This window comes from Piliocolobus tephrosceles, chromosome 9, assembly GCF_002776525.5.
Source record: "Piliocolobus tephrosceles isolate RC106 chromosome 9, ASM277652v3, whole genome shotgun sequence".
Classification (NCBI taxonomy): domain Eukaryota; kingdom Metazoa; phylum Chordata; class Mammalia; order Primates; family Cercopithecidae; genus Piliocolobus; species Piliocolobus tephrosceles.
The window spans coordinates 67,960,957-67,985,111 of record NC_045442.1 but is presented as its reverse complement, the minus strand read 5'-3'; the positions used below and the strand labels follow the sequence as shown (position 1 = coordinate 67,985,111).

General features: G+C 55.6%; 2 protein-coding genes across 5 annotated transcripts in view; one reads left to right on the top strand and one right to left on the bottom strand.

Annotated features, from left to right (window-relative positions):
* The window catches only part of LOC111537879 (cadherin-23), an 89,771-nt gene extending 76,375 nt beyond the window's left edge, over positions 1-13,396 (bottom strand). Inside the window, exons 1-6 of the mRNA XM_023204998.2 lie at positions 13,137-13,396; positions 11,743-11,891; positions 7,308-7,443; positions 5,326-5,714; positions 3,280-3,381; positions 2,962-2,964 (exon numbers count right to left, since the gene is read on the bottom strand). Of these exons, the coding sequence (XP_023060766.2) occupies positions 2,962-2,964; positions 3,280-3,381; positions 5,326-5,714; positions 7,308-7,443; positions 11,743-11,844 (732 nt within the window). The 5' untranslated portion in view covers positions 11,845-11,891; positions 13,137-13,396. The remainder of the gene's footprint in view (positions 1-2,961; positions 2,965-3,279; positions 3,382-5,325; positions 5,715-7,307; positions 7,444-11,742; positions 11,892-13,136) is intronic.
* Positions 3,044-23,623, top strand: C9H10orf105 (chromosome 9 C10orf105 homolog). Of its 4 annotated transcripts, XM_031936180.1 has the most exons (3): positions 3,547-3,584; positions 14,657-17,658; positions 20,920-23,623. In XM_031936180.1, the coding sequence occupies exon 3, from the start codon at positions 20,925-20,927 to the stop codon at positions 21,324-21,326; it is 402 nt and encodes a 133-aa protein (XP_031792040.1). In that variant the 5' UTR covers positions 3,547-3,584; positions 14,657-17,658; positions 20,920-20,924; the 3' UTR covers positions 21,327-23,623. The 4 variants fall into 4 exon arrangements, with proteins under 4 accessions (XP_023060775.1, XP_031792040.1, XP_023060774.1 ...); XM_023205007.3 differs by lacking the exon at positions 14,657-17,658 and having other exon boundaries at positions 3,044-3,584; XM_023205006.3 differs by lacking the exon at positions 3,547-3,584 and having other exon boundaries at positions 12,840-17,245.
* The last annotated feature ends 532 nt before the right edge of the window (positions 23,624-24,155 follow it).

Here is a 24,155-nt window from a genome sequence, read left to right as displayed (position 1 = left end):
TGCTTCCCTGGGCATGGGGTTCAGGGGCTCCCAGGCCCTGCTGACTCTGCACAGGACTCATGGGGAGCCGGCTGAGCCTGTGCACGCTGCAGAGGAAATCCCATGTCATCCTCCCTACTACACAGGTCTGACTGCTCAGTCCCAGCCACACTCCCCTATCTGTAGGCAGCTCTCAGAGGTAGAGGGGAGTGAGCCCAGGCTTCGCAGCTGGGCCAACCCAACCGCTCAGGAGTTGCGCGATTTTGGAAAAAGTTATTCAAGCTCTCTGATTTTCCATTTCCTCAGCTGAAAATCAGAACGAGAACACCTGTTGGGAGGAATAACTGAGCAAACAGAAAGTGAAGGGGTGGCACCTACTCTTCCCTGTTCCCGCTTCCTGCCTGGCAGACATTCATGATTTCTCTTGCCAAGACTCTACCCATCTGTCATGAATTTTGCTATGGAGTCCCCTGAGGTCCCTGAGCCCCAGTTCGCACATTTGAAATGGGAAAAACAATACTTACCACACTGTTCTCAGGGTGAAAACAGACAAGGGTCCTTCTGATTGGATCCCTCCCAAACACCCTCACTCTAGCTAAGGCCTCATTTAGACTCACCGTGGTTCCTCACACCACAGGGCCTTTGTGCTTACTGTTCCCTCTGCCCGAAATGCTCTTCCTTTTTAGGCTGGATTAACTCTCATGCATTCTGATGCTCTCAGCTTGAGCCTCTTCCGCAGGGAAGCCCTATTCTAGTTCCCTGACACCTATTATAGGCTTTCTCTCAGGGCATGCATTTACTGCTGTGATCATTTGATCAATGTCATTCCCTCACTGTATCGTACGCTTAGGAAGGCAGGGGGTATGTCTAATTTTGGTTTCTTGCTGTGGCCTGAACCCAGCCTAGTGCCTGGCACACAGCAGGTGTTCCCACAGTGACTACTGCTCTGATCATGGTGAGGCTGCAATGCAGGGGTGAGGAGGCTGCTAGACTTCCCAGTGGAAGGGGGTCGGCCTCAGTGGGTGAGGAAGGAGGACAGGTTCCCAGGCCTATGGGAATGAGATGGGTGTCTGTGTCTTCAGCCAGGGCCTCACAGTCCACATTGTCCTCCCATATGCGCTGAAGGTCTGAGCTTACTCAAGAGCTCTTATAGCAGAGCCGTGCCCTACCCAGTTTGCCCCTTCCGGTCTGCCTGGCCACTCCTTCTAGGGCTGGCCAGGGCTGCTGGGGACGGGGAGGAGCCAGGTGGAGGTGAGTTGTGGTTTGGGTTCCGGCCTAGCAGAGGAAGTGTTTCCACCTTTAAAGGGCCCCTTCCTCTGCCTCCACCCTAGCACCTCAAACAGTATTTGGGGCTACTGTGGCTGGTGGATCTGGGGCAGCGGGCCCTGGGAGCCTCTCAGCTCAGAGGAAGCCAGGGCAGAGCAAAAGCGGGTGGGCCCTGCCACCCGGAAGAGGGCAAAGCACTGTGGAAATACGGGGCATAGGTAGGACTGTGTGCTCCGAAGCCCTTGCTGGCTGTGCCGAGGAAGTGGCTGGTGGTCCACGCAGGGGGGCCTCCTCGCCAACCCTGCCACCCTTGGACTCCCACTGGCCTCTCCTCCCAGCCTTCTTGCAACACCTGCAGTGTGAGGGCCAGGTGGGCCCATTGTATGACTGAAGAGGGTAAGGCTCAGTAAGAGGGTCCCACTTTACCCCTGAGTGTCTGCCCCTTGGCTGGGAGTGGCAGGATGCGGGTGGCCCAGCACCCACTGCCCGAGCACTTGGCTTACCGGCTGCCCTTGGGGAGCACAGCTGAGGGGAGCTGTGGGGGCTCCTTGCCCATCACAGCCTCACTCACCCCCAGGCTGGCCCCATGGATGGAGGAGGCCTTTAGGTATGGCCCAGCTACAGCCAGGCCTGCTAGAACTGGGCACCTCCAGGGAGCCTTGGGGCCGAGGACCCCAAGAAACTGTGTTCAGCTCTTTGCTTGGACACTGAGTTGGCTTCTAGCTTTTTTAGGTTAATGTGACAGGGACTCAGCAGGGCATGGCAACGTGGCTATAACCAAGGCTGATGATGAGCCTGATGCCCCAGGTGGTCTCCAGACGGTAGCTGACCTGACTGGCCAGTGTCCAGGCCAGATCGATGGCTGAGTGTTCTGGGATCACCACAGGATGCCGTCCCATGGACCTCTCTCAGGTAGCTGGTCCTGGACCCACTCCCATTGCAACCCCAGCATGAGCTCCCCTGCCTGCCTCTCCCTTCAGGCTGGGCTGTCTCTTCTAGGAATGTTGTCTGGCTCCTCTGACCTCAGCGGGCCCCCCTCCCCCAGGGGCCCCAGCACGTAGTCTTCTCTTCCTTTACTTAGAGGCTGTCCTAAGGGCAGCAACAAACCTGTGCCCATGGCTCCCCTTCCTAAGCACTCCCAGGCCCCGCAATGTGCATTCCACCCCACACGCACCAACCCCCAAGAGAGGAGGGGGTCCCCTTGATGGATGCAGCAGCTGAGGCATCAGGACAGAGCCCCACTGCAGTCACACCTGCCTCCAGGACTGGCTTACAAAGGGCTTTCTGCCTGCAGTCTCTTGCTGCTTCCATTGCATCCTCTGAGGATGGCAGGGATGCCAGCACGACCCTCATTTTAGACCCGAGGAAGGGAAGCACAGAGGCGTTAAGCAGCTTGCCTGTGTCACACAGCCAGCGAGGAGTGGAGCTGGCACAAGGCCTCAGTGGTCTTCCAGTGACTCCTTTGCTAGTGCTCTCCCCACCCAAGACCCTACCGGGGCTAGGCAAGACACAGAGGGCAGAGTTGGAGGCAGGGGACGTGCCCCAGAGGGGCCTGAACTCGGGTGTGAGAGTGGAGGCACTGGGAGGGGGCCTGCTGCAGGCATGTCCACGTGCCTTCTCTCTGGGAGAGGTGGGAAGGTCCAGGGCCAGGCAGAGCCTGGCCAGCACTGGCCACAGCCAATAGCACAGGGGAAGCTCCAGCCACAGGCTACTCACCTTCTGTAGGCAGAGGCGGCAGCAGGCGGGGAGCGAGAGAAAAGGCAAAGATGCAGATGGTTAGCAGTCTGTGGCTCTTCCAGACCCCACTCCCGGCAGTGGTCTCTGGAAGTGCCACCCTCCCCCTGCCTGAAGTCTCATCCTAGCCCAGCCTGCTGGGAAGGTGTGGCATGGCTGGGCACGGTGAGGTCTCAGGCTATCAAGACCCTCGCCCACTGCCTGGCCCACACATTGGGTGGCTGGGGAAGAAGGGGGTTTGGAAGTGTCATGACCGGCGAGGGGCTGCACCTGAGGGGCTCTCGCCCTGGTCCCACTCACCACAGTGGAGTCCACCTTGGGGCCGCCGTCATCTGCCACCACTGTCAAGGTATAGAAATCACCCTTCTCACGGTCCACCAGGCCCTGGACTGTGATCACACCCTGCAGGGAAGGGGTCAGATGGGTGAGTGACAACATCGCACCCTTGTTAACCCTGGTCATTCTGCCCACTTTCCCACCTCCATGTCACTTCCTCTGCTCGGCATAACTTCCCCACGACACTCTGTCTGTTGAAAGCCTTCTTCTCTCTCACATTCCACTGGGAAGCCACCTCTTCCATGAAGCCTTCCTGCTTCCCCAGCCAGGTATGACTGCTGGGCCCTGAGGGGCTCCACTACCCCTCTGTTGTAGTTCTCTGCACATCTTCCTTTGGTGCTCTGATTTGCATCCTGGATTATTTTCATTTCCACTTCTAGCCTGAGAACTCTTTGAGGGCTGAGAAGGCTCTTGTTCATCTTTGTGTCCATTTGTGTTCCCAATATCCTCTAGGACAAGGCCTATCACATTGTAGTGATTCACACCTTGCCTACTTTCTTTTTTCTTTTTTTTTTTTTTTGCCTACTTTCAAAGAAGGAATTCTGATAAAAGATACACTAAAGCAAAGACGGAGGAGTAAGAGCCTGGCAGTAGATAAGAGACTGGTGCACCAGACAACTAGCTAAGAATAGTTATTGTAATGAAGCCCAACATTTATATCTGAGCTTCCTAATAGCCAAGGTGAAAAGGGAAATAAGACTTGTAGCGCTTTCTGTGACATTGTGATATAAGAAATACGCATTTGGTCTCTGACCCTGGTTCCTGGCACACAGCTCTTAATCCCCCGGAGTTTCCTAGGTGATAGGAGTCTTTTGTTCTAATGAGGCAACTCTTGGTAGGCTCCTGGGTTGGGGCTGATCACCAGAAAGACCAAGCCAGGATGAGCAGCTTGAAATGTTCAGCCCCGCCTCCACACCCCTTATTTTCCAGACAGGGGAGAGGGGCTGGAGATTCAGTTAATAATTGATCATACCTATGTGATGAAGCCTCCATAGACATCCCTGAACTACAGCGTTCAGAGAGCTTGCAGTCTGCTGAACATGCAGGGGTGCCTGGAGGGTGGCAAGCCTGGGGAGGGCACTGAAGCTCTGAGCCCCTTCTCCCATGCCTCGCTCTGTGTGTCTCTTCATTCGGCTATTTGTTGATATCCTTTAGAATATCCTTTGTAATACCTTGGTAATAGTGAGTAAAGTGGTTCCCTGAGTTCTGCAAGCTGCTCTAGCAAATTCATGGAACTTGTGGAGGGGGTTGTGGGAACTCCGATTTAGCCAGTTGGTCAGAAGCATGGGTCAAACAACCTAGAGGTTGTGATTGGCAGCTGAAGTGGAGGCAGTTTTGTGAGACTGAGCCCTCAACCTGTGGGATCTGACACTATGGTGTCTGCTGGATAATTGCTTGGTGTGTGGGAGGGACTGAGCTGTGAGCCTGTGGGATCTGACGCTAACTCCAGGTAGAAATGTTCAGAATTAAATCAAACTATAGGATTCCTAGCTGGTGTCCAGAGAGTTAGATAATTGGTTGCTGGTATGGGGGAAAACCCCACACACACTTCGATGACCAGAGGCGAAGGGATCTGTGATGGGTGTGAAAATAGAAGGAAAAACAGTTAGTTTTTCCTACTATAGACTTTCCTTGTTTAGTAACAAGAAGGATACCAGCCTGCATAGGTATAAACTTTTATCTTACCCTTACATACGAAAATGGGTGTGTTGCAGGGATATTTATTTCAGGGACTTTTTTTTGTTTCTTTTTGAGAGACAAGGTCTCACTCTGTTGCCCAGGTTGGAGTGCAGTGGTGCAAACGCAGCTCACTGCAGCCTCCAATCTCCTGGGCTCAAGCAGTCTTCCTGCCCCAGCCTCTCAAGCAGCTGGGACTACAAGTACATGACACCACACTTGGCCATCTCAAGGACACTTTATGACAAAGAGGAGAGTGCTGTTCACATAGAAGCAGCTCAACCGATGTTGGTTAGATCGGAAGAAATGGTGCTCCCTGCCCCAGCCCCTCACCGTGATGGCATCTATCTTGAAGAGGGCTTTGGCCTGGGTGCTGGTATAGGCGTCGAAGCGGTACGTGATCTGGTTGAGGTTGTCGATGGAGTAGGCTTGGACCCGCACAATCTCGGTACCCAGTGCCAGATTCTCCAGGATGGCAACCTCGTACGAGGCGTTGGAGAACTGCACGGCCTCATCCAGCTCATTGAGCAGAGTGATGTAGACACTGCAGAAGCCCTGGTTGAAGGGCGGGGCCTGGTCAGTGGCCGACACGTTCATCATGTAGCTGGTCTTGGTCTCGTAGTCCAGGTAATCCATGGTGATGATAAGCCCTGTGCTCTCGTCAATCTCAAACTTCCCCTCTGCGCCCGACAGGATGCGGTAGTTCACCAGGCCACCGTCCCCTGCAGGAGGACACAGAGACTGTGCAGTCGCAGATAGAACTGAGTAGGGCTGTGCTGTGGCTTCTCAAGCTGCCATACCCATGCCCTCTGGGTGGCTCACCCAACAAGGGCTGCCCCACCTCTGTGGGAGGGATCATCCCCAGAGATGAGGCAGAGGATGGGTTAAGGTCAATGTGGATGGCAAGATCTAGCATGCACTGTTGAGCCTTCCTCTGGGGCTTGGCCTTGGCACTAGAGATATGACAGAGGGAGTTGGGTCTGCTCCTGGAGCCTCAGAATTCAAGCTCATGTACCTCCCTTTGACATCTGGACATACAAGGGTTGGGGAAATGAAGGATGTCCTGTCGTGGAGGCTTTGATCTAGAAAGCATCCTCACAGGTGGCCAAGCCTTGGTTTGGTCCCTCTGACAGAAGGGCTTCAGTGTCAGGGACACCTTCCCCCATCGTCCCCACTCCCTACACCCCAAATTCCTGTGCCTTGAAACAAACCATTCAATCAGGAGCTAGAGCTGGCATTCCAAAACTGAGGTTCACAGACCTCAAGGGGAGGTCAGGGAAGGGAGTGGTCATCAAACCACTCTGGGAATCCAAGACTTCCTTGGAATTACTTGGGGACTCTGACTGGATGTGCATTTTCTGGGGAGGGGATCCCTGACATAGAAAAGGCCATGAACCATGCGGCCATAGCCGCATATGTGCCCTAAACTCTCCTGACGTGCCTGAGACTCCGCCTGAGAATCTGCAGCCATTTCTTCCTCCACCCCATCCCACGCGTGCCACAGATAATCTGAGGATGCTGAGAGAGGGGTTAGGGGCCACCAGACTAGCTGACATTCTCCCTCCGCCCCATCCCATGCATGCCACAGATAATCTGAGGATGCTGAGAGAGGGGTTGGGGCCCCCTGAGTAGCTGACACGAAGGATGAGCAGCTCAGGGAGCCTCTCTGGGGGATAGTGGGTCCCCAGAAAATGCTCCTTTTCAGTCATATCGCTGACTGAGGCACAGGCCAGACAGCCCAGGCCGCACAGAGGGCCACAGAGACCTGGCATGCTTCCCCTTCATTTTGCGATGCCGGCTGTGGCTCTGGGGCTTGGGTCCTTGGCAAGGTTCAGGCTGCCTTCAGGCTACTGCCCTGTAGCGCAGAAAGGCACTGTCCCTTGCACGGGGTCAGGGGCGCTGGGTGTGCTAGGCCCTGAGCTGGTCCTGGAGGGCTTGTAGGGGCTAGAGGAGCAGGCCAGGCCACAGCCAGCTTTCTGATGGGTCCTTTTTACCCCTCCCAGCTCTGCTCAGCCCCTCTCCAAAGGCTAGTGGGAGCTGCTGGGTCCTGGGATGATGGAGCTGGACTTCTCAAGTTTGTGGCCTCTCCTCTGCCCACCCAGTAGTTAGGACAACTCTCTCTGATTCTAATCCTCTCAGGCCAGGGCATCTGGTGGGAAGTGATCAAGACCATCCCAGCAGCCCCTCTCTGGCCTAGACATGGCTAAATGGGGAGCCTGAAGCATCAAGGATAACCGTTTCGAAGGAGGGGCTGGGTGAGCCGGGGAGGTTTGCTCTGAGCAATGGGACCCCCAGCTTCCTCCTGCCAGCCTCACCAGAGTCTCGGTCTGTGGCTCGGACCACGATGACTGACGTTCCAATGCCCGCGGTCTCTCGAAGCCCCAGACGGCTGTACTGCTGCTGTGTGAACACGGGGGCCTCATCGTTGACATCCTCCACATACACAATCACCTGCGGGAGCCAGGCCGGGGTGCAAGGTCAGGGAGGGGTGGAGGCTCAAAAGCCCAGGGCTTGGCCCGCTGTGGCCAGCTAATGTGGTCACTGCTCTCCTGGGCCTGCTATGAGCTCCCTCTGGGACCCCGGGCCTGTCTGGTGTGTCACTGTGTCCTACCACCTTGCACAGCACCTGGCGCGTGGCAGATGCTCAAACATTACTTGTTTTGGAATGAACTTCATCTTGCTCTTGGCTCTTTGACTAATGCTGTGGGAACGTCTGACTAATTAGTGACTCTTTGGGGCCACCTATTTCCCAGCTATGAAGTGGTAATATTAAGATAATAATTCACACTCCATGCCACTCCTAAGGTTGTTATGAAGACAAAATGAGCCAGGGCGTGCAAAAGTTCTCGAAAAAATTCAAAGTGATCACAATCAAATATCAAAATACATCTTGGAGAATACAGGTTAAAATATAATGGCAGTTGTTGTAGAGAATGTCAGTGCTCAGCACTCTTTACGATTCTTGTGCACCTTCTCACAGCCAGCACCCAGCCCCTAGGGCTCTTTGGGGAGGACCAACCCCACCTCATTGCACCCACACCCGGGCTGCTGGAAACCAGCCCAGTGAGCAGAAATGCCTGGGAACTTCCGTCCCTTAGGGCAGCCCTGAGCCAATGATTGATGGGCTTGGACAGCAAAGACTCCACCTTCCTTGGCCCTGTTTGGGGCAGTGAGGGGATGCTTTAGGGCTCCCTGGGGGATGGAGGCCTAGCTCCCTCCATGCCACTTTGCTGGCTGTTTTTCCTTTCCGGTCGCACCCTCTTCCACCATTTCCTGTGGGGGCTTCTTACACATTACTTTCACACCAATCCTTGTCTCAGGGTTTGCTTCTGAGGCCCCCACCCAACGCAGTGGCTGTTTCTGAATTGTGCAATTACACATCATTTTCTTCACCACTTAACAGCACTTTCTAAGTCCTCTTTATGAATGTGTGCATTGTACATCATGAACATAATACAGTTTAAAAGGTGTTTATGGAGGTCAGGCATGGTGGCTCTTGCCTGTAATCCCATAAATGTGGGAGGCTGAGGTGAGGGATCTCTTGAGCCCAGGAATTTGAGACCAGCCTGGGCAACATAGTAAGACTCTGTCTTTGCAAAAAATACAAAAAAAATTAGCCAGGAGTGACAGCACGCACCTGAAGTCCCAGCTACTAGGGAGGCGGAGGCAGGAGGATCGCTTGAGCCCAGGAGTTTGAGACCAGCCTGGGCAACATAGTGAGACTCTGTCTTTAAAAAAAATTAGCCGGGGGTGGTGACATGCATCTGTAATCCCAGCTACTAGGAAGGCTAAGGCAGGAGGATTGCTGGAGCCCAGGAGTTTTTAGCTTTTAGCTCTTTGCTCTATGCTGTGGTGAGCTGGCCCCAGAACAGGAGAGGCACCCTATTCCCAGCCAAACAGAGCCAGGGCCGGTAGGAACTTGCCAGCAAAGTGGAGAGGGGAGCAAATAGGGAAGGGGCTGTGACTCTCCATACAGACTTTGCATGTGGTGACCAGCACTAAGGGAGGGACTGGCGGCATGTGCAGCAGAGGCATGTGTGTCTGGCACCTGGTCACTGCCTCTGGGATCAGCCCTGCTTTCTCTTTGGGGATTAGCTGGGAATCAGCTGGAGAGAAGTGACACAGCTTCTGGCTAGTAGAAGCCAAAAATAGCAGCCTGACCAGTGGAGGACTCCACGGTGGGGAGGGTGCCAGGACTGGGGGCGAAGAGGCATATGGGGGTCAAAGTTTCTCTGCATCGCTGCTCCTAGGGTTCTCACAGCTCTGCTGTGTCATTAGAATTTTCATGTCCAGACACCCAGAACCCACTATGCAAACTAACGCGTCCACTCCAGAGCGCAGCTGTTCACAGGCTGGAAACTTCTAAATTTGGCTTCACTCAGAACTTGGCTGGGGAAGATCCTGGGTAGGGTGGGTGCGGGGGGAATTTGCATGGATGAATTTCGGGAACTCTTTCTGTAAACAGAAACTAACCACTCCTCTTTCAAAACTGTGGGCCTTACCCTTCCTGAATCTACTTGTCCAAATGACCTTGACTCCAAGAGTTGTGAGGAAAAAACAGGGCCGGGCTGACAGTACAATGACAAGATGAGAGAGGTGGCACAGAGCTGGGGTGTGGCCTGTCCTCCATGAGTCTGGCTACATGCCACCATCCTCTGGTTGGTTTCAGCCTTGTTTTTAGCAGCAGAGACAGGAGGAGGCAAGATGGTTTGCGAACTTGAGAGGCACAGATGTACAGGAAGCAGAGGTCTGTCAGGTTCTTGCTGAGCAAGTGGGAGCTACTGGGCTTCCTGGAGAACCAGACCTGCTTTCTGTCCAGTGCTGTGCCCGTGCAGTGCTGTGCCTCAGTTTCCTCATTTGTAAAATGGGCTGTTAGTGGTTAGGAGGACAGGGAGAGGAGGTGTGCGTGGGCATGTGTGTGTGTTTGAGTGTGTATGTGCCGTGTACACCCTGAGACACCCAGTCTCTACGGGGACTGTCTCACTCTGCACTCCCTGGCCCCTCACTGGGGCTGTCCCCGGTCTCTGAGGCAGGAACTGGAGGATGTGGATGGTTCCTGCAAACTCTCTCTCCCCTGCTGCTGGGAAAATGAATCCAGCGGAAAGCCAGAGTCCCCACATTGCCTGCAGGAAGGTCCCCAGCTCTCCCGGGTCTCACAGGTGTGGAGGCTGTGTACTACAGTGCCACCAAGTCCCTGCCCCAGGGGCCAGCCCCCAAATTCTCACCTTAAAATTACCCTGAGGGGAGGCTCTGGGAGCCCCACCCCTGCACTGATCGTCACAGCCTGGCTTTGATCTGTTTTACACCGTACCCTGGGATGCTGCACGTCATTTTGTTTAAACAGAAGGTTTGTGGCTAAAAGAGGTTTGCAGCCACGATGCTGAGGCATTGATGGGAGCAGATCCTGGAGGCAGGCGCCCACCATGCCTCGGGGAGGGAGTGGGGAGCGAGGGCCACATGGAGGGCTGTGTTAGGAAGCCTGAAGTTTAGAGACCCAACCCCAGCTTCGCTGGCATCCGTCACTCTGTGGCCTGAAGTGGGCCCCACACAAGGCAGGCTCTGATGAGGGCGTGCTGACCAGCCCACGAATGAGACTCACAGTTATGCAGGCCAGCATGGCTGTGTGCATGTCCAGGTCACTGTGTCTGAGTCTCTGTCATCAGGGCCCTGTAAGAACCAGGGGATCTGACCCCCTCAGCCATTTCCACAGGGCAGGTCTCACTCAGGGCAGTTGCAAAGACCCAGGTGTCTTCCCAGTACTTCCTGGGGCAAAGCCTTGGGGGTGTCAGCAGGAGCTGGGTCAGGGCTGAGTCACCCGCCCCAGCACAGCCCCTGCGCAGTCAGACCCATCGTGTTTGTGATCGTGAGTACCCGGTGACCACTGCTCATTGTTTCCAGCCTGGGGGAAGCAGGGGGTGGAGACGGGGCTGAGAAGAGGAGCGGCACACTCAGTTCTGAGTGAAAGTCCCTGCTTGCTCCGCCTGACTCTTCCCATCTCCCTCCTACTCCTAATGTCCGGGGTCTGACTCACTGGTTTAGGGGAAGGGGCTGGGGGCTGCTGAGTGTGCAGGGGTGGGGGTGAGGTGGCCTTGAGAGGTCATCTCAGTCATCTCAGTCATCCCCCTGCTGGTGGTAGTGCACATAACACAACCAGTGGGAGCATCTGTGTGTAGGTTTTCAGCCATTCGGGAGGACTAAGGCTGATTTGATTTTGGCTGCACAGGTGAGGCTGGGCAGAAAAGAATACATTTGATGAGGCAGCTGGGAGAGGTGACCGGAATATGTTAGGGTCGCTTTCATTGGAAAGGGCACTGAACTTGGATTCAGAAGACGGGGGCTCCAGTCCTGATTCTATCACTAGCAAATTCTCTGTGCCTCAGTTTTCTCATCTGTAAAATGAGGTTGGCATCTGTACCTCCAAGATCACCCATGTGAGATTTCCTTGACTTACCTTGAGAGCTCTGTGGATACAGCGGTTAGTACAGTAACGATACCTCTTTCATCCCTTAGGGCAGACATCATTATCACTGACTCCTTTCCACAGCTGGAGGAACAGACTCAGAGCAAAATGACAAGTCCAAGTCCCAGGCTGGGCACCTGTCACCGAACCCTTAGCCCCAGGTGTCATTCAGCTCCTAAACCTGGTGGTGGCCCTGCCCACACCCAGGCACCAACTAATGGGCTTCTCTGTTCTAGTGGTGGGCTTGGCCCCATCCTGAGGTCAGCACCCCAGCCTGCCCCTAGACTCACCCTGACGGAGCTCCGCATGGGGCCCAGGTCGTGGTTGTAGGCCTCCACTATCAGCACGTGGGATGAGTTCCGCTCTCGGTCCAGGGGCCGGGGCCCTCGCATCAGGAGCCCATTGCTGACATGGATTCGGAAGTTGTTGCCATGGTTACCTGGGTGGAGGGACAGACCCCCTGGAATACCGGCCCTGCCCAGAAGTCTCCTGCTGTGCCGGCCTGCCATGGTTGGGGGCAGAAGTTCACCTGCTCCCTCCTTGTGAGGAGGATGGGGGTCTTTGGGGACACGGAAGTCACAGTGGAGAGGAAGCTGGAGGACTCTGTGAGGTGGCGCAAGGCAGATAGGCCATCCCCAGAGTGGTTCTCCTGCTCCAGGAAGGCCTGCAGCTCTTTCCTGAAAGCCTTCATCTTGGTGCTGATGGTCCCCAGCAGGTGGGGCTCCTGCTGGTCCCCCTTGCCCTGCTCCTACACCCACAGATGTGGGTAGTGTGAGGCCTTTTTAATATTTCAGAAGAAGCTGGGGCACTCCAAAAACAGGGACCGAAACCAAATTCTCCATGGGTGGTTGAATCCAGGATTTAGTGGACATCTCAGCGCTGGTCCAGCACTCATTCCCCTATCTTTTGGGCACAGCACCCTGATTTTCCTTTGGGGATCCACTCTTTTCTACTCTCAGTCCATAACATTTGTGGGCAGTGACTTTACCCGTGATTTGAGAAGTGGGAGGGTTAGCACATTTTATTCCCTGGCCATAGTGATTGGTTCAGGGATGGGCACCAGATTCTGGTTGGGCCATTGAGTCCCAGTTCCTGGGGAGTGTGCTGCTGGGGGCGGTCCTGGGCTCTGGGCCCTATCTGTCAGGGCCATAGCTTTGGGAAGCTCTGCAGGACACCAGGGACTTCAGGAATACGGCAATTAAAAGCTACCTGGGGGTGCGGTGGTTCACGCCTGTAATCCCAGCACTTTGGGAGGCTGAGGCAGGCAGATCACGAGGTCAGGAGATTGAGGCCATCCTGGCTAACACGGTGAAACCCCGTCTCTACTAAAAGTACAAAAAATTACAGGCGTGCGCCTGTAGTCCCAGCTACTTGGGAAGCTGAGGCACAAGAAGCGCTAGAACCCTGGAGGCGGAGGTTGCAGTGAGCAGAAATCACGCCACTGCACTCCAGCCTGGGCCACAGAGGGAGACTCCGTCTTAAAAACAAATAATCAAAAAAGCTGCCCCTCACCCACCTTGTGTGAATAAGGAGAATGTCCCTGTTTCCTCCCTCTGGCCTTGCCCCATGTGTACAGCCCTGGGGGTTTTCTTGGCTTCATCTCCCAGACCTTTGGAAGCCTAGAGAAGCTCTGCCCTCGCCCAGGCAGGAGGGTGGCCCCCCATCCTAGGGCAGCCTCACTTACCATGGAGGATGCGGTACCATACACGCCCAAACTCGCCCTCGTCCGCGTCTGTGGCTTTCAGCTGAGGGAGAATGAGACATGAGTTACTTCTTGAATGCCACCCAGCAGGGAGATAAGAGGTTTTTAGACCCCCTTTCCTTCCCGTCACGCATCCTACCCCATCCTGCCAAAACCAGTGGTCTCCCACAGAGGCTGGGGGTGTGGGAGACAAGGGGACGTGTGCGTCTTTCTGATCCCCATGAGGATGTCCAACCGCTGAAGGCCCCTGTGGCCCTGTCCAGGGCCAGCTCTGCCTCTGATCCTCCTTCAGGTTCACCGGGAGGACAGGGGAGAAGGTGAAAGATGGCACTGCAGCTCGCTGGGTTGAGGCTCTCTCAGGCTGTCCCATCCCTCCACATCCCTACCCAGCAGCCTTTCGGAGCCCAGGAACCTCTCCCAGGGTGCCTGGACAACAGGGTTGCTTCTTGCCTGCATTTCCTTGGCCCGAAACTATTCTGGCCACACTGGGTCCCAGCCAGCACTGTACACTGTAACCGTCACTTCATGGAAGCCCAGGAGCCCTCCTCCCACGTGAGTGCTCCATGTTCATTCACATGCACCATCACCCCAGTCTAGCTTCAGATCGGCCCGTATGGCTGCACCTCAGGCTTATGTGTTTATGTGTTGCCTCTGGTGGGCTTGTATGTGGGGGGGATGGTGTTGTCACTCTGAGACACTGCCTAGTGCTCAGCCCTTTTTACAAGGAGTCCAGCCTCAAGGCTCCTGGTAGAACCATAGCTGACCCCAATGTGAGTCCTGTCAAGCCAACAACTGAATAACTACTTTACCCACTGTCCACCCAAAACAAGTGGAGAACAACCCCCCACTCCCCCAGGGCAGTGCAGGAAGAGGCTGGAACCTCCCATGACATGTCGTCCTGTTGGATCTGTGGTGAATTGCTTTGTAAGACCCTGGGCTCTCCCACTTCTTCTGGGTCTGCCCCTCCTTCTCTCACCACCTCTCACTTCAACCCTGTGGTGTGCACGGGAGCTGCCATTTTCTTCCTGACCCTGCCAAGATGGTCAGAGGGGATTGGTCCAGGACCAGGTGCCTGATCAAAGCTCAGCCAATCGCATCCTTCTCTGGGATTGTTGATCTTGGGCCCAGAGAGATTGAGTCAGTCTTTCTAGAAGTAAAATGCGGGAATATCAACAGCCCCTCTCTTGCACACCCCTGGGCCCCATCTCCCACCACTCTCCTCTTAACTGCCCTAGCACACTGGTCTCCTGGCTGTTTCTTGAACACCAAGCGTGTGCTGGCCTCATGGCTTCTGCCCTGGCTGTTTCCTGGCAAGCTCTCCCTCCAGATACTTGCATGTTCATGCCCTCATCTCCTTCGGTTTTTAATCAAATATCTTCTCCTAAGACCCTCCCTGTGCACTGCATATGAAACTATAGCCCCCACTCCAATGTCCTGGCCTTCCCTACCCCCAGTCACCCTCTGATACACACTATCTTTGTTTATTGCCTATATCCCCACAGGAAGAAAGGGTTTTGTGCGCTGCGACATCCCTGGTCTCTGGAACAACAATCCTGGCACACAGTAGGATCAAACATGTGAATGACTTAGAAGCAGAGCTCCAGGGAGAGGAACTAGGCTGACAGTGAGCACGAGTGAAGGACACATACAACACTCAGCCCTGGTTTGCATCCCTGGGCCCAGCTATTCCAGGAGCCCATCTCTGCCTCGCCTCCTGTTTGATTTTTCCTTTGATCCTGGGGGGTATCCCAGTATTGCTCCTTCTTCTCCTTCTGCCTAGATTATTAGACACTTCTCCTTCTGCCTAGATTATTATTAATTTTTTGTAGAGACAGGGTCTTGCTATATTGCTGAGGCTGGACTTGAACTCCTGAGCTCTAGCAATCCTCCCGCCTTGGCTTCCCAAAGTGCTGGGACTACAGGTGTGAGCCACCATGTCTGGCCCTGCCTAAGATAATATAGAATGGATTTTCTTTCTTGCCACCCAAAGCCCTAATGCAGGGTTTCCTATCTTTGCTCACCGGACAAACCTGCAGAGAAGATGGGGATGGGTTCCTGCTAGCAAAGATCAAGAAAACAGTGAGGGTGGGATTGGCTGAAGGCTTCCAAAGGAGGGAGCTGGGTTTGGAAGGATGGCGGAAACCTGGCTTAGCAGAGAGAGGTGGAACATTTGTGCTGGGAAACAGTGTGAGCCGAAGTAGAGGCAGCTGGGGAGGCTGAGGAAGGAACTGGGACCCCAGTCTAGAGTGAAGGGTTCATGCAGGGACAGCAGAGGGCTGTGGTTGGAAGAGTGGAATGACAGCCTCAATCAGCAGCACTGAGGCCCTGGAGCCTCCACAGGACGGCGAACACAGACATGGTGGTATGGAGGGAGAGCAAGGAGCCCACAGCAGGCGCTGGCCTGGTCAGGCTCGATGCACACCCGGACGCTGCTGTAAGCATGTCTGAGGATTCTGATGAGCATGTTGACGGTGGGGAGGAGGACCGATACACTGGAGCAAGAAGAACAAGGGCTCTGGGTCAGGCACACCCAAGCATGAATTTAGGATTTGTCACTTACTCTCTATGGCACCATGGATAAGTACTTTAGCCCCCTTGAGCCTCAGTTTCCTCATCTTTAGACTGGGCACAAAGATGACCAACCTTGCAGGGTTGAGAGGAAGATCAGAAGTCATCCTGCAAAGCATCTTGGCTGGTGCCTAGCATGGGGATGTGTGGTAAAGGTTGACATGAGTGATGCCACCTTCTCCAGGGAGCCCTCTTGATTTATGCCAGAGCTGGGGATGGCTGGGTTGCCCCTTGCCTTGCAGTTCCTTCTCTCCCCATTCCCTGAGAAATCTTAGGAGCTGGCAGGTGGAGGGATGTAACAGGGTGCTTCAATTGTCCAGATCTGGAAGGGCTCAGGACTGGGAAGAGAGCCACGTTGCCCAGAGCACGCCCTTGTGTGTCTATCGATGGTGAGATTTCCTTGACGCCTCCCTGCTCCAGCAGCCTGCACCACCCTGGAAGCTTTGCCTTCTGCCATCTCAGGAGGAACGGGGGCCACAGATGAAGTGTTCAGTTGGTTTTAGAAGAGGAAGTTAAGGAAAATGAGGGCAGTGAAGGCTGTGATGGGAGGGGCAGGAATCCCAATGGGGGTTCTGGGCATTGGGAACACCTTTGGGCTGGATGCTTTGCCTACACTGGATGCCTACTGCCTGCCCCTGCCCACCCGGCACAGGGGAAACACCAACTCCCCCACCTCTCCCTTGCTGCGTGCCTCTGGGCAGATCACACCTCTTTGGGCCTCAGTTTGGTCATCTCAGAGAAGACGGGGCTCTTCTCTCAGAAGAGGAGTTAGATGACCCTTGAGGACCTCTCCAGCCCTAACAGCCCATAGGAAAGCTCCTGTCCGCCTTGGGGTTGGCAGACAGTGCCTCCTTTTGTGGGTAAGGGCAGGAGGGAAGAGCTAAAAACCATAAACTGGGGCTCCAAAAAAGGGAATGGGTCCGAGGCTCAGGTCTTGGACACAGCCATGACTCCCGTCTTGAGTTGCACTTCTGGGAGCTTGGAGGTCCCTCGTGGGGAAGCTGCGGAAGACTTGGGCTCCTAAGCAGGCAGCTGGTTGCCAGGGAACCTCTGGCTTCCGGGGAGAAAGAAGGCTGGGGGAGGGAAGTGTGTGTCTGTGTTTGTGTGTGTTTGTGTGTGTGTGTGTGTGTGTGCGTGTGTGTGGTTTGGAAAGAGCCTCCGGTGGAGGTCTCCTGTGGCTCACCCGCACTGTGGGGAGCATGGCCTTTGCAGTCCCTCACTCCTATGCTTTCTGCTCTGGGATCCCCCTGACCTTTGAAGATGCCCCTCACCCCTCGCTTCTGTAGCCAGACACCTTCAAAGGAAAGGTGCTTTTCTAGAAGCCGAGGGAAAAGCCTGGAAGGAGCGGGGCCCAGGGACGCTGCAAGAGGGGCCTCAGGGGCTGCCAGGGCCCAGCACTCTGCCTGCTCCCCTCCCACCACGGCTGGTAACCTCTCTCCCGGGTAACCTGGTGGCTGGCAGCCACTGAATAGCGACCCGCTGGCTGCTGCCGACCATACCATTCAAACTCCCAGCAGGGGAAGGTGAGCGCCATGGGGCCACAGAGGCAGTAAAGCCCTCCCTCTGCGTCTTCCCAGAGTCCCCCACCCCTGAGAAGGCTCCAAGGAGACAGGCTGGAGCAAGGAGGTGGGAAGGCGGGGGGGGCACCCTAGAGTCTCTGGACAGCTCCCCTCTCCCTCTTCCCAATTTGCCATCCCTTCTCCCTAAGCTATCCCCTCCCCCAAGGCAGAGCCCGAACTCTTCCAGACAAAGCCAGGTCCAGCTGGGGAGTGACGGGGAGGCCACTCTGCTGGCCAGGCTGACCGAGGGCTGCAGGGCACAGCAGAGCCTGGGCAGGGCTGGGGTCACAGGCACTGCCCAGGGCTCTTCGGGCCTCCCTTCCACAGCTGAGAAGACGTCTCCACGGAGCTCGGGACAGCTGGGGTCTGGCTCTGAGGTCAGTGCTTGGGGGACTGCAGAAGAAGGCTTGGAGAGGGAAGTGTGGTGGAGACCCTTGCTGAGGGACTCCTGGGAGAATGTGAGGGTATGTTCAGACCTAGGCAGTCCTCTGGTTCTGTAGAGAGTGGAAACAAGGCCCAGTAAGGGGTAGGGACCAGCCCGAGGCCACAGAGCAGTCTTCTCTGCCCACAGCAGGTCCTGCTCTGTGGAACTCCAAGGGAAGAGGAGGGTTCTATACTGAGCTTGCAGAGATATGTCCAGAGCAGGGCCTGCTGGGGCCCCAGTGGGAAGGGAGTGGCTTCAACTGCCCTCCAGATGATTCCTGGCCTTGGTCCGGGCAAGGCGTCCGCTCCCAGCACTAGCTGGCCTTTGCTGGTTGGTCAGTAGAGGGTGTCAAGGGGCCTGGCATCTGGACTTGCCTCGTGCTCCAGGAAGGGTGTCGTGTTGTTTTCAAGCACTTAGGATCGTTGCCACAGGAACTACTCAGATGCTAATTACAACTCCACTTAACTTATTTTTTTCTTTTTTGAGACAGAGTGTTGCTCTGTCGCTCAGGCTGTAGCACAGTGGCATGAATCTTAGCTCACTGTAGCCTCAAACTTTTGGGTTCAAATGATCCTTCTGCCTTAGCCTCCTGAGTAGCTGGGGCCACAGGCACATACCACAACATCTGGCTAATTAAATTTTTTTTTTTTTTTTTTTTTTTTTTTAGAAATGAGGCCTCACTGTGTTGCCCAGGCTGTTCTCAAACTCCTGGGCTCAAGTGAACCTCCTGCCTCGGCCTACCAAAGTGCTGGGATTACAGGCGTGAGCCAACACACCTGGCCTCACTTTTTTTTTTTTATTAAAGCAGGTCCCAAGGCCTGAAGCCTGGATCCTCTTTGCTAACCCAATAGGGTCTCCAGATTCCTTTGAAGGCCTTGAAATAACATTAGAACTAGTAAGATTGAGGCATTCCCCATTTCAGGCTGCCGTTTTCTTATTCCTGGCCAAGCATCGTGCAGGGTAGAAGAGAGCGATGGCTGATTTTCTCCCCACGAGAGTGGGCAGTGAGCACACCCCGTCCCTCCTCCCTGCTCAGACTCAAGGAAAGACCAACCCATGCACAGCTGCCCCACCAGAGTGCTCTCTAGGCCTGATGCCGCAAAGGCGGAGGCCCTGGGCAGCTAGACGGGCATCACACTTTCCAGCCGGGCGCTGGGAGGGGTCGTTTTCTGCCTGGAAGTGCTGGGAGGGGTTGTGGTGGGGAGTGGGTGGGAGGTGGGGTGCTCTGCATGCCCTCAGTCGACTGGGCGCAGGGAGCCAGGAGTGAGGTCCTGCGACTGCTGGTGAGTGCCTGGGGTAGGGACAGGAGTCCCTCGGGTGGGGGACTAGGTGGCCCGCTCCCCTCCCCGATACCTGTGGCAGGGCTTCTCTGAGCGTGACCTGACGCCTTTCCTCCTCCTGAGCTTCCGTGCTAGAAACTCAACTGCTACCTAAGCTGCAAGTTGGGAAGGAGGAAAATCTGCTATCCCCCACCCTCAGGAAAAGGAAGGACCCCAAGGTCAAAGGGAAATCATGACTTTTTATCAGAACCCCTGGGATTGCTTGTCCACGTCAGTAGAATTTAAAGATCACACATGCTGACCTGCAGGCTGGACGCCCTCTGCTTATGTGTTTGGTTTGGCCTATGGAGTGTTTCAAATATTTGAAAATTCCTTTCACATTATTTTGAAATCAAGTTTATTTGGCTTTTGCTGTGTTCTCCCCCACCCCACCTCTCTTCTTTCTTGCCTTCTACAAGTTTGAATTAGCTGCCAACATTTAAACGTCTAGAATGTTTGCCTTAAAAAAATCCAGATTTCTGGCTTCTCTTGGGAAATTGACAGAGCTGACCACACTGGGCCTGCACTCCGGCACTGGCACGGTCGGTCTGGGCTGAGGCCCCTCCACTTCCTCGAGAGGGCCCAGTCAGTGGTCTCCAGGTGGTGCTGCTCATCTGTACCCTCTGGCCATGCGTCATCTGCTGGCCAGGCTCTGTGAGCATTTTTATCACCCCAGACATATTGAGCCAAAAGCTCAGCCTGGTTTTCCATCGACAAGGACTATCTGCTGCACTGCATCTAATGGGATGATCTTCAGTGGGAACAGAAATGCCCTGTCAGGTGCATGATGTCCCTGGGGGGTTTCCAGCCCCCCTTGTCAACTCCTTGTGGGTGTATTTCCCACCTGTTCCCAGAGCAGTTCACTGAGCTCAGAAAGGGTTAGGGGCCAGAGGGGTGGCAAGGCCGTGGGGGCCAGGAGTCAGGAGACCTGCTTCTGGCCTTTACTTGGCCATTGGCTCACAATATGGCCTTGGCCTTCCCACCACCCAGCTGCCCCACCCCACCCTGCTGTGACCCACAATGCAGCCAGCCAAGCCTTCCCAAGGAGTGAGCTCTGGCTTGTCACTCCCCACCTCTAAAACTTTCACTGGCTCCCTAATGCCAAATCCCCTCTTTGGACCTCAGTTTCCCACCTGTCATGGGAGCAAGTTGGACTGCATCGGGAAGCAGCCACAGGAATCCCTACAGGGCCAGGCAGGTGCAATAAGGTGTGTGGTGGGCCTGTGGGGGAGTGTGGGGAGTGGGAGGCCAGTGCCCTGTCTACAGGGGGCAGCAGCTGCTCAACCCCAGACACAGGGATGAGGCAGGAACATGGGCCAATGCCAGTGGTGAAATTCTGACATTTCAAGGGAGTTCAGGCACCCAGATATTTTTGTGAAATCTGTTATTATTTTGAAAATATTCACAATTAAATTGATAAAAACACAGCAAGGACCCAACTAAACACACCTGTGGGCCCCCAGTTTGCAGCTTCGGCATTAGATAACTACCCTGGCAGCTGCAGCCTCTTGCCATCCATAACTCGCTCCTGGCCACAGAGCAAGTTATTGACGGAGTTGGTCCCAAGTTTCCAGGCCTAACACCCTGTGATGATTCACGAGGACTGATTTGAAGAGGCGGACAGCCACTGCCCTCTTGTCTCCATGTCAGATGGGCAGGGGGTGGAGCAGGAAGAGGGCTTGAGCTTGGGCCCAGCTCCATCACTGCTCAGCTGTGTGTGCGCTTAGACTTGTCATGTCTCTGGACCTCGCTGTCCTAACCTGTGATGTGGCTATGATGCCGTCCCGTTTAACAGTGCTTCACCCCATCCATGTTCCCTAGGTAAGTCTCCCCTGCACCCGCTGCCCTGGGTCCAGCTGATCTGGCTTTGAGCTTCTGTCCTGTTGCTGTTGCAGGAGCCATGAGCACAGAGGGCCCCAGCCTCGACAGCTCCCCAGCCATCAGCCCCCTCGCCTTTCTCTCAGCTCCCGTCACTCCCGGGACCCTTGCAGAGGCAACTGACCCCCTCCCCATGCTCATTGCCCTGGCCTGCATCTTCCTCCTGCTGGCCACCTGTCTGCTGTTCATGACGCTCTGCAAGCCGGCCGCGCTGGACCCGAGCCGCCGCAGGGCTCGCGAGTGCATGCCCCACCACCCCGGGAGCCCCAGTGAGCCCCAGCTCCGGCTCTGGAAGCGCCTGGGCTCCCTGCGCCTCTCCCTGCACAGCTTCCGCCGTGGCTGGCCCACCGCCCCTCGACGGCCCCTGCCGGGCCCCAATGACCACCACGGCCACTGTGACTGCACGGAGTCTACCAAGATGTGATGGGGTGTCCACACACATGCCCCCACACCCCCCAGGTCTACCTGTAGATCCTCCTGCTTCAGAGACCGGTGCTGCAGGCTGCAGGAAGACAGTGGCCCAAGCAGCCTGGGCCACACACTCACCCCTGAAGCTCCTTGCATGCCCAGGCCAGTGCCCTTCCCTAAAGGTGATCCTCAGAAGAGCACCTTCCTCTCTGCAGACGCCCTAGCTGCTGCTTGATGAAAGACTTCTTTCTGGTCAAGAGATGAGCACTCGTGGTCATCTGGGCCTTTGGCCTGAGGCTCCACAGGGTACAACCTGGGGCTTGTAACCACCTCCTAGAAGCAGCACCCTCGCTCGCCACAGAAGCCTTGCCCTCCACGTGCCAAAGCCCAGCTTGGAGAAGTTGCCAAATGGCAAAGGTTTTCTTTAGCCAAGTGAAATGCTCAGCCTACACCGGGGCCAAGGCACTGTCCTGCCATCTGTGCTGGCCCAGTGCTGGGGCAAAACCTCGGGGCTCCCTTCCTTGGGTTTCCTGGATGCTACCAGCATCTGCCTGGTGCTGCCTGTGGGAGCAGCTGCCTCCCTCCTGGTGGATCAGATGCCTGGGTGCCGGCTGGGAGGAGGAGCAAGCGGGGCTCTCCAAGTACGGTCTTGGCAGCCATCTTGGTGGCCCCTCTTCAGGGCACCCACGTTGGGATCGATCAGGAAGGGACTGAGGATAAACAAGGAGGCTCCCTTCAGAGGCCGGGGCGGGTGCTGTGACAGAGTGGCAAGAGGCAGGGCACTTCCAGCAGCTGGAGGTGATGCCACCTGGGCTTGGAGGAGGACAGCTCACAGCAGCTCCACACCTCACAGCAGCTCCACACCTCACCACAGCTCCACACCTCACCCAGGGAAAGCAGCGGCCTCCTTGAGGGTGGGATGGTCCAGATCTCTCCAGGACAGCTGTGGAGACTCGGGTCCGGCCCACACTAGCGATGCTATCTATGGTTTTGGTGAGTGCTTTGCTGACTACCTGTCAAAGCAGTCCCACCCCAGGATGGGCTTCTCAGAATCCCAAACCCTTGACCTCTCACCCCAGTGCCAGGGTTAAACACTTTGGTCAGGTCCCAAATTTGAAGGGTGGGCAGAGGGAGGACTTGGGCTGCCCAGCTTCTGTCCCAGTCAGCTGGCCAGGATCCCATCACAAAGCTGCCCCACCCCCATCCTGCTGTGACCCACAACTCAGCCAGCCAAGTCTTCCCAAGGAGTGAGCTCTGGCTTGCCACTCCCCATCTCCAAAACCTTCACTGGCTCCCTAGTACCAAATGGACATAGCCAAAGCTCCTCAGCCCAGCGTGCAGTGCCCCCTGGGAGCTGGCTCCAGTGAACCTTTCAAGCCTCATCTTGATCCAAAACTCCAAGAAAACTGAACAACCTGTCACTCACTAACTGTGACTTATGCTTCACACATACCCACTCCGTGAAGCCCTCCTGCCTGGAGCCGCCCCTACTGTCTCCTACCTCTCTTGGGGAGGACAAGGAACATTCTCTTGGCAGCGTGGGTCCTTCTTGTCTATGTCTTCTCTTTCCTACCAGCTTGGGAGCTTGCAGAGAGCCAGACCTTGTCCAGCCCCTCACTTTGACTCCCCAGTTCTGTGCACAGATGTATGAGGTTTCTGTGTACAGAGTGAAGAGTGGCCCAGCCTGGGGGTGTCCCCACCCTCTGAGGCAGGAGTCCTGGTGGGAGCCGGCACAACACAGAGCCTCATCTTCCCTCAGATGCCCCTAGAAAGATTTCTCTCCAAGCAGGCCCTATTGGAGAAGCCCACTGTCCCTTCCAAGTCAATCTGATCTCAAAAAGTGAGTCCAGCTTCACAAGAAACTTACTTACAGGACCTTGGAGAAGTCATCCTGAGACCCTGCATTTTTCCCTGAGAAATGGGAGAAATCAGCGCTGCCCTGTATTAACTCGCTGGCTCTAGGATTTCAGTACGAGTAGTATTGTGTAAATAGAAACCAAGTCTTTGGGTTTAGAAAGTGGGGCAGGCCTCCTCCCTAAGGGTTTTGTTCCTTTCTCCCTTCTGGCTCAGTAACCTCTTCCTGGTTTGCTTCCCTTGGGGCCTCCCTGCACATCCCAGGCTGGATTCAGCCTGTAGCCATCCACCCCACCAGCAGGCCCTGCTGGCCACTAGGCACTCTCTCCCTGGAGGTTGGGGTAGGGGGTGAGGCTGCCCTGAGGCCTGAAGAAGGAAAAGCCCAGGAAGGGGAGGGGCTCTCAATTGGGTTTCAGGTACCAGGCCAGGGGGTTATGCTCCAAGTCCTTATAAGCTGAGGCCCTGATCGAGAGAACCCTCTCCTTCCTCCTTCTGGAGCTAGCCACCACACTCTCGAAAATCCCCAGGGCTTTCTGGGCTCTCTTTGTTTCTGGGAGTCAGCTCCCTGCTCCCCAGCCCTTTCCTGCCCTCCTCCTGGTCCCGATGCAGGGAGGGGAGCATTGCCAGCCTCCCACGCTTCTGTCCCTCCTAAGCCCAGGAGGCTGCCCCAGTGGGCAGGCCCAGATTCGCTGTTTGGCTCAGCCTCCGAGTCGGAAATCCCATAGCTGGTAAAGAGACTCATTCATTCCGGGCCTCCCTCCCCACCCAGCAACTGAGGCCTCTGGGCAGAGGTTGGGGGGGGCACCCAAATCGTTTTCAGGGTCCTCCCCTCTCTCCCTCTGAGTCTTGGAGCTGTTGTGCCTGCTCCCTGGGCAAAGGAGCCCTTTCTTCTTGTGCCTGTTTACTTCCCAAGAGGGGAGCCTCGGCCAAGGGCTCTGTGAAAGCGGCTCTGTTCTGGGCCTTGCTGGGCCCTGGCTCTCTCCTCAACTCC

What these genes read in the sequence shown, in the direction of transcription:
- C9H10orf105 (XM_023205007.3), top strand. Translation starts at nt 20,925, where the DNA reads ATGAGCACAGAGGGCCCCAGCCTCGACAGCTCCCCAGCCATCAGCCCC.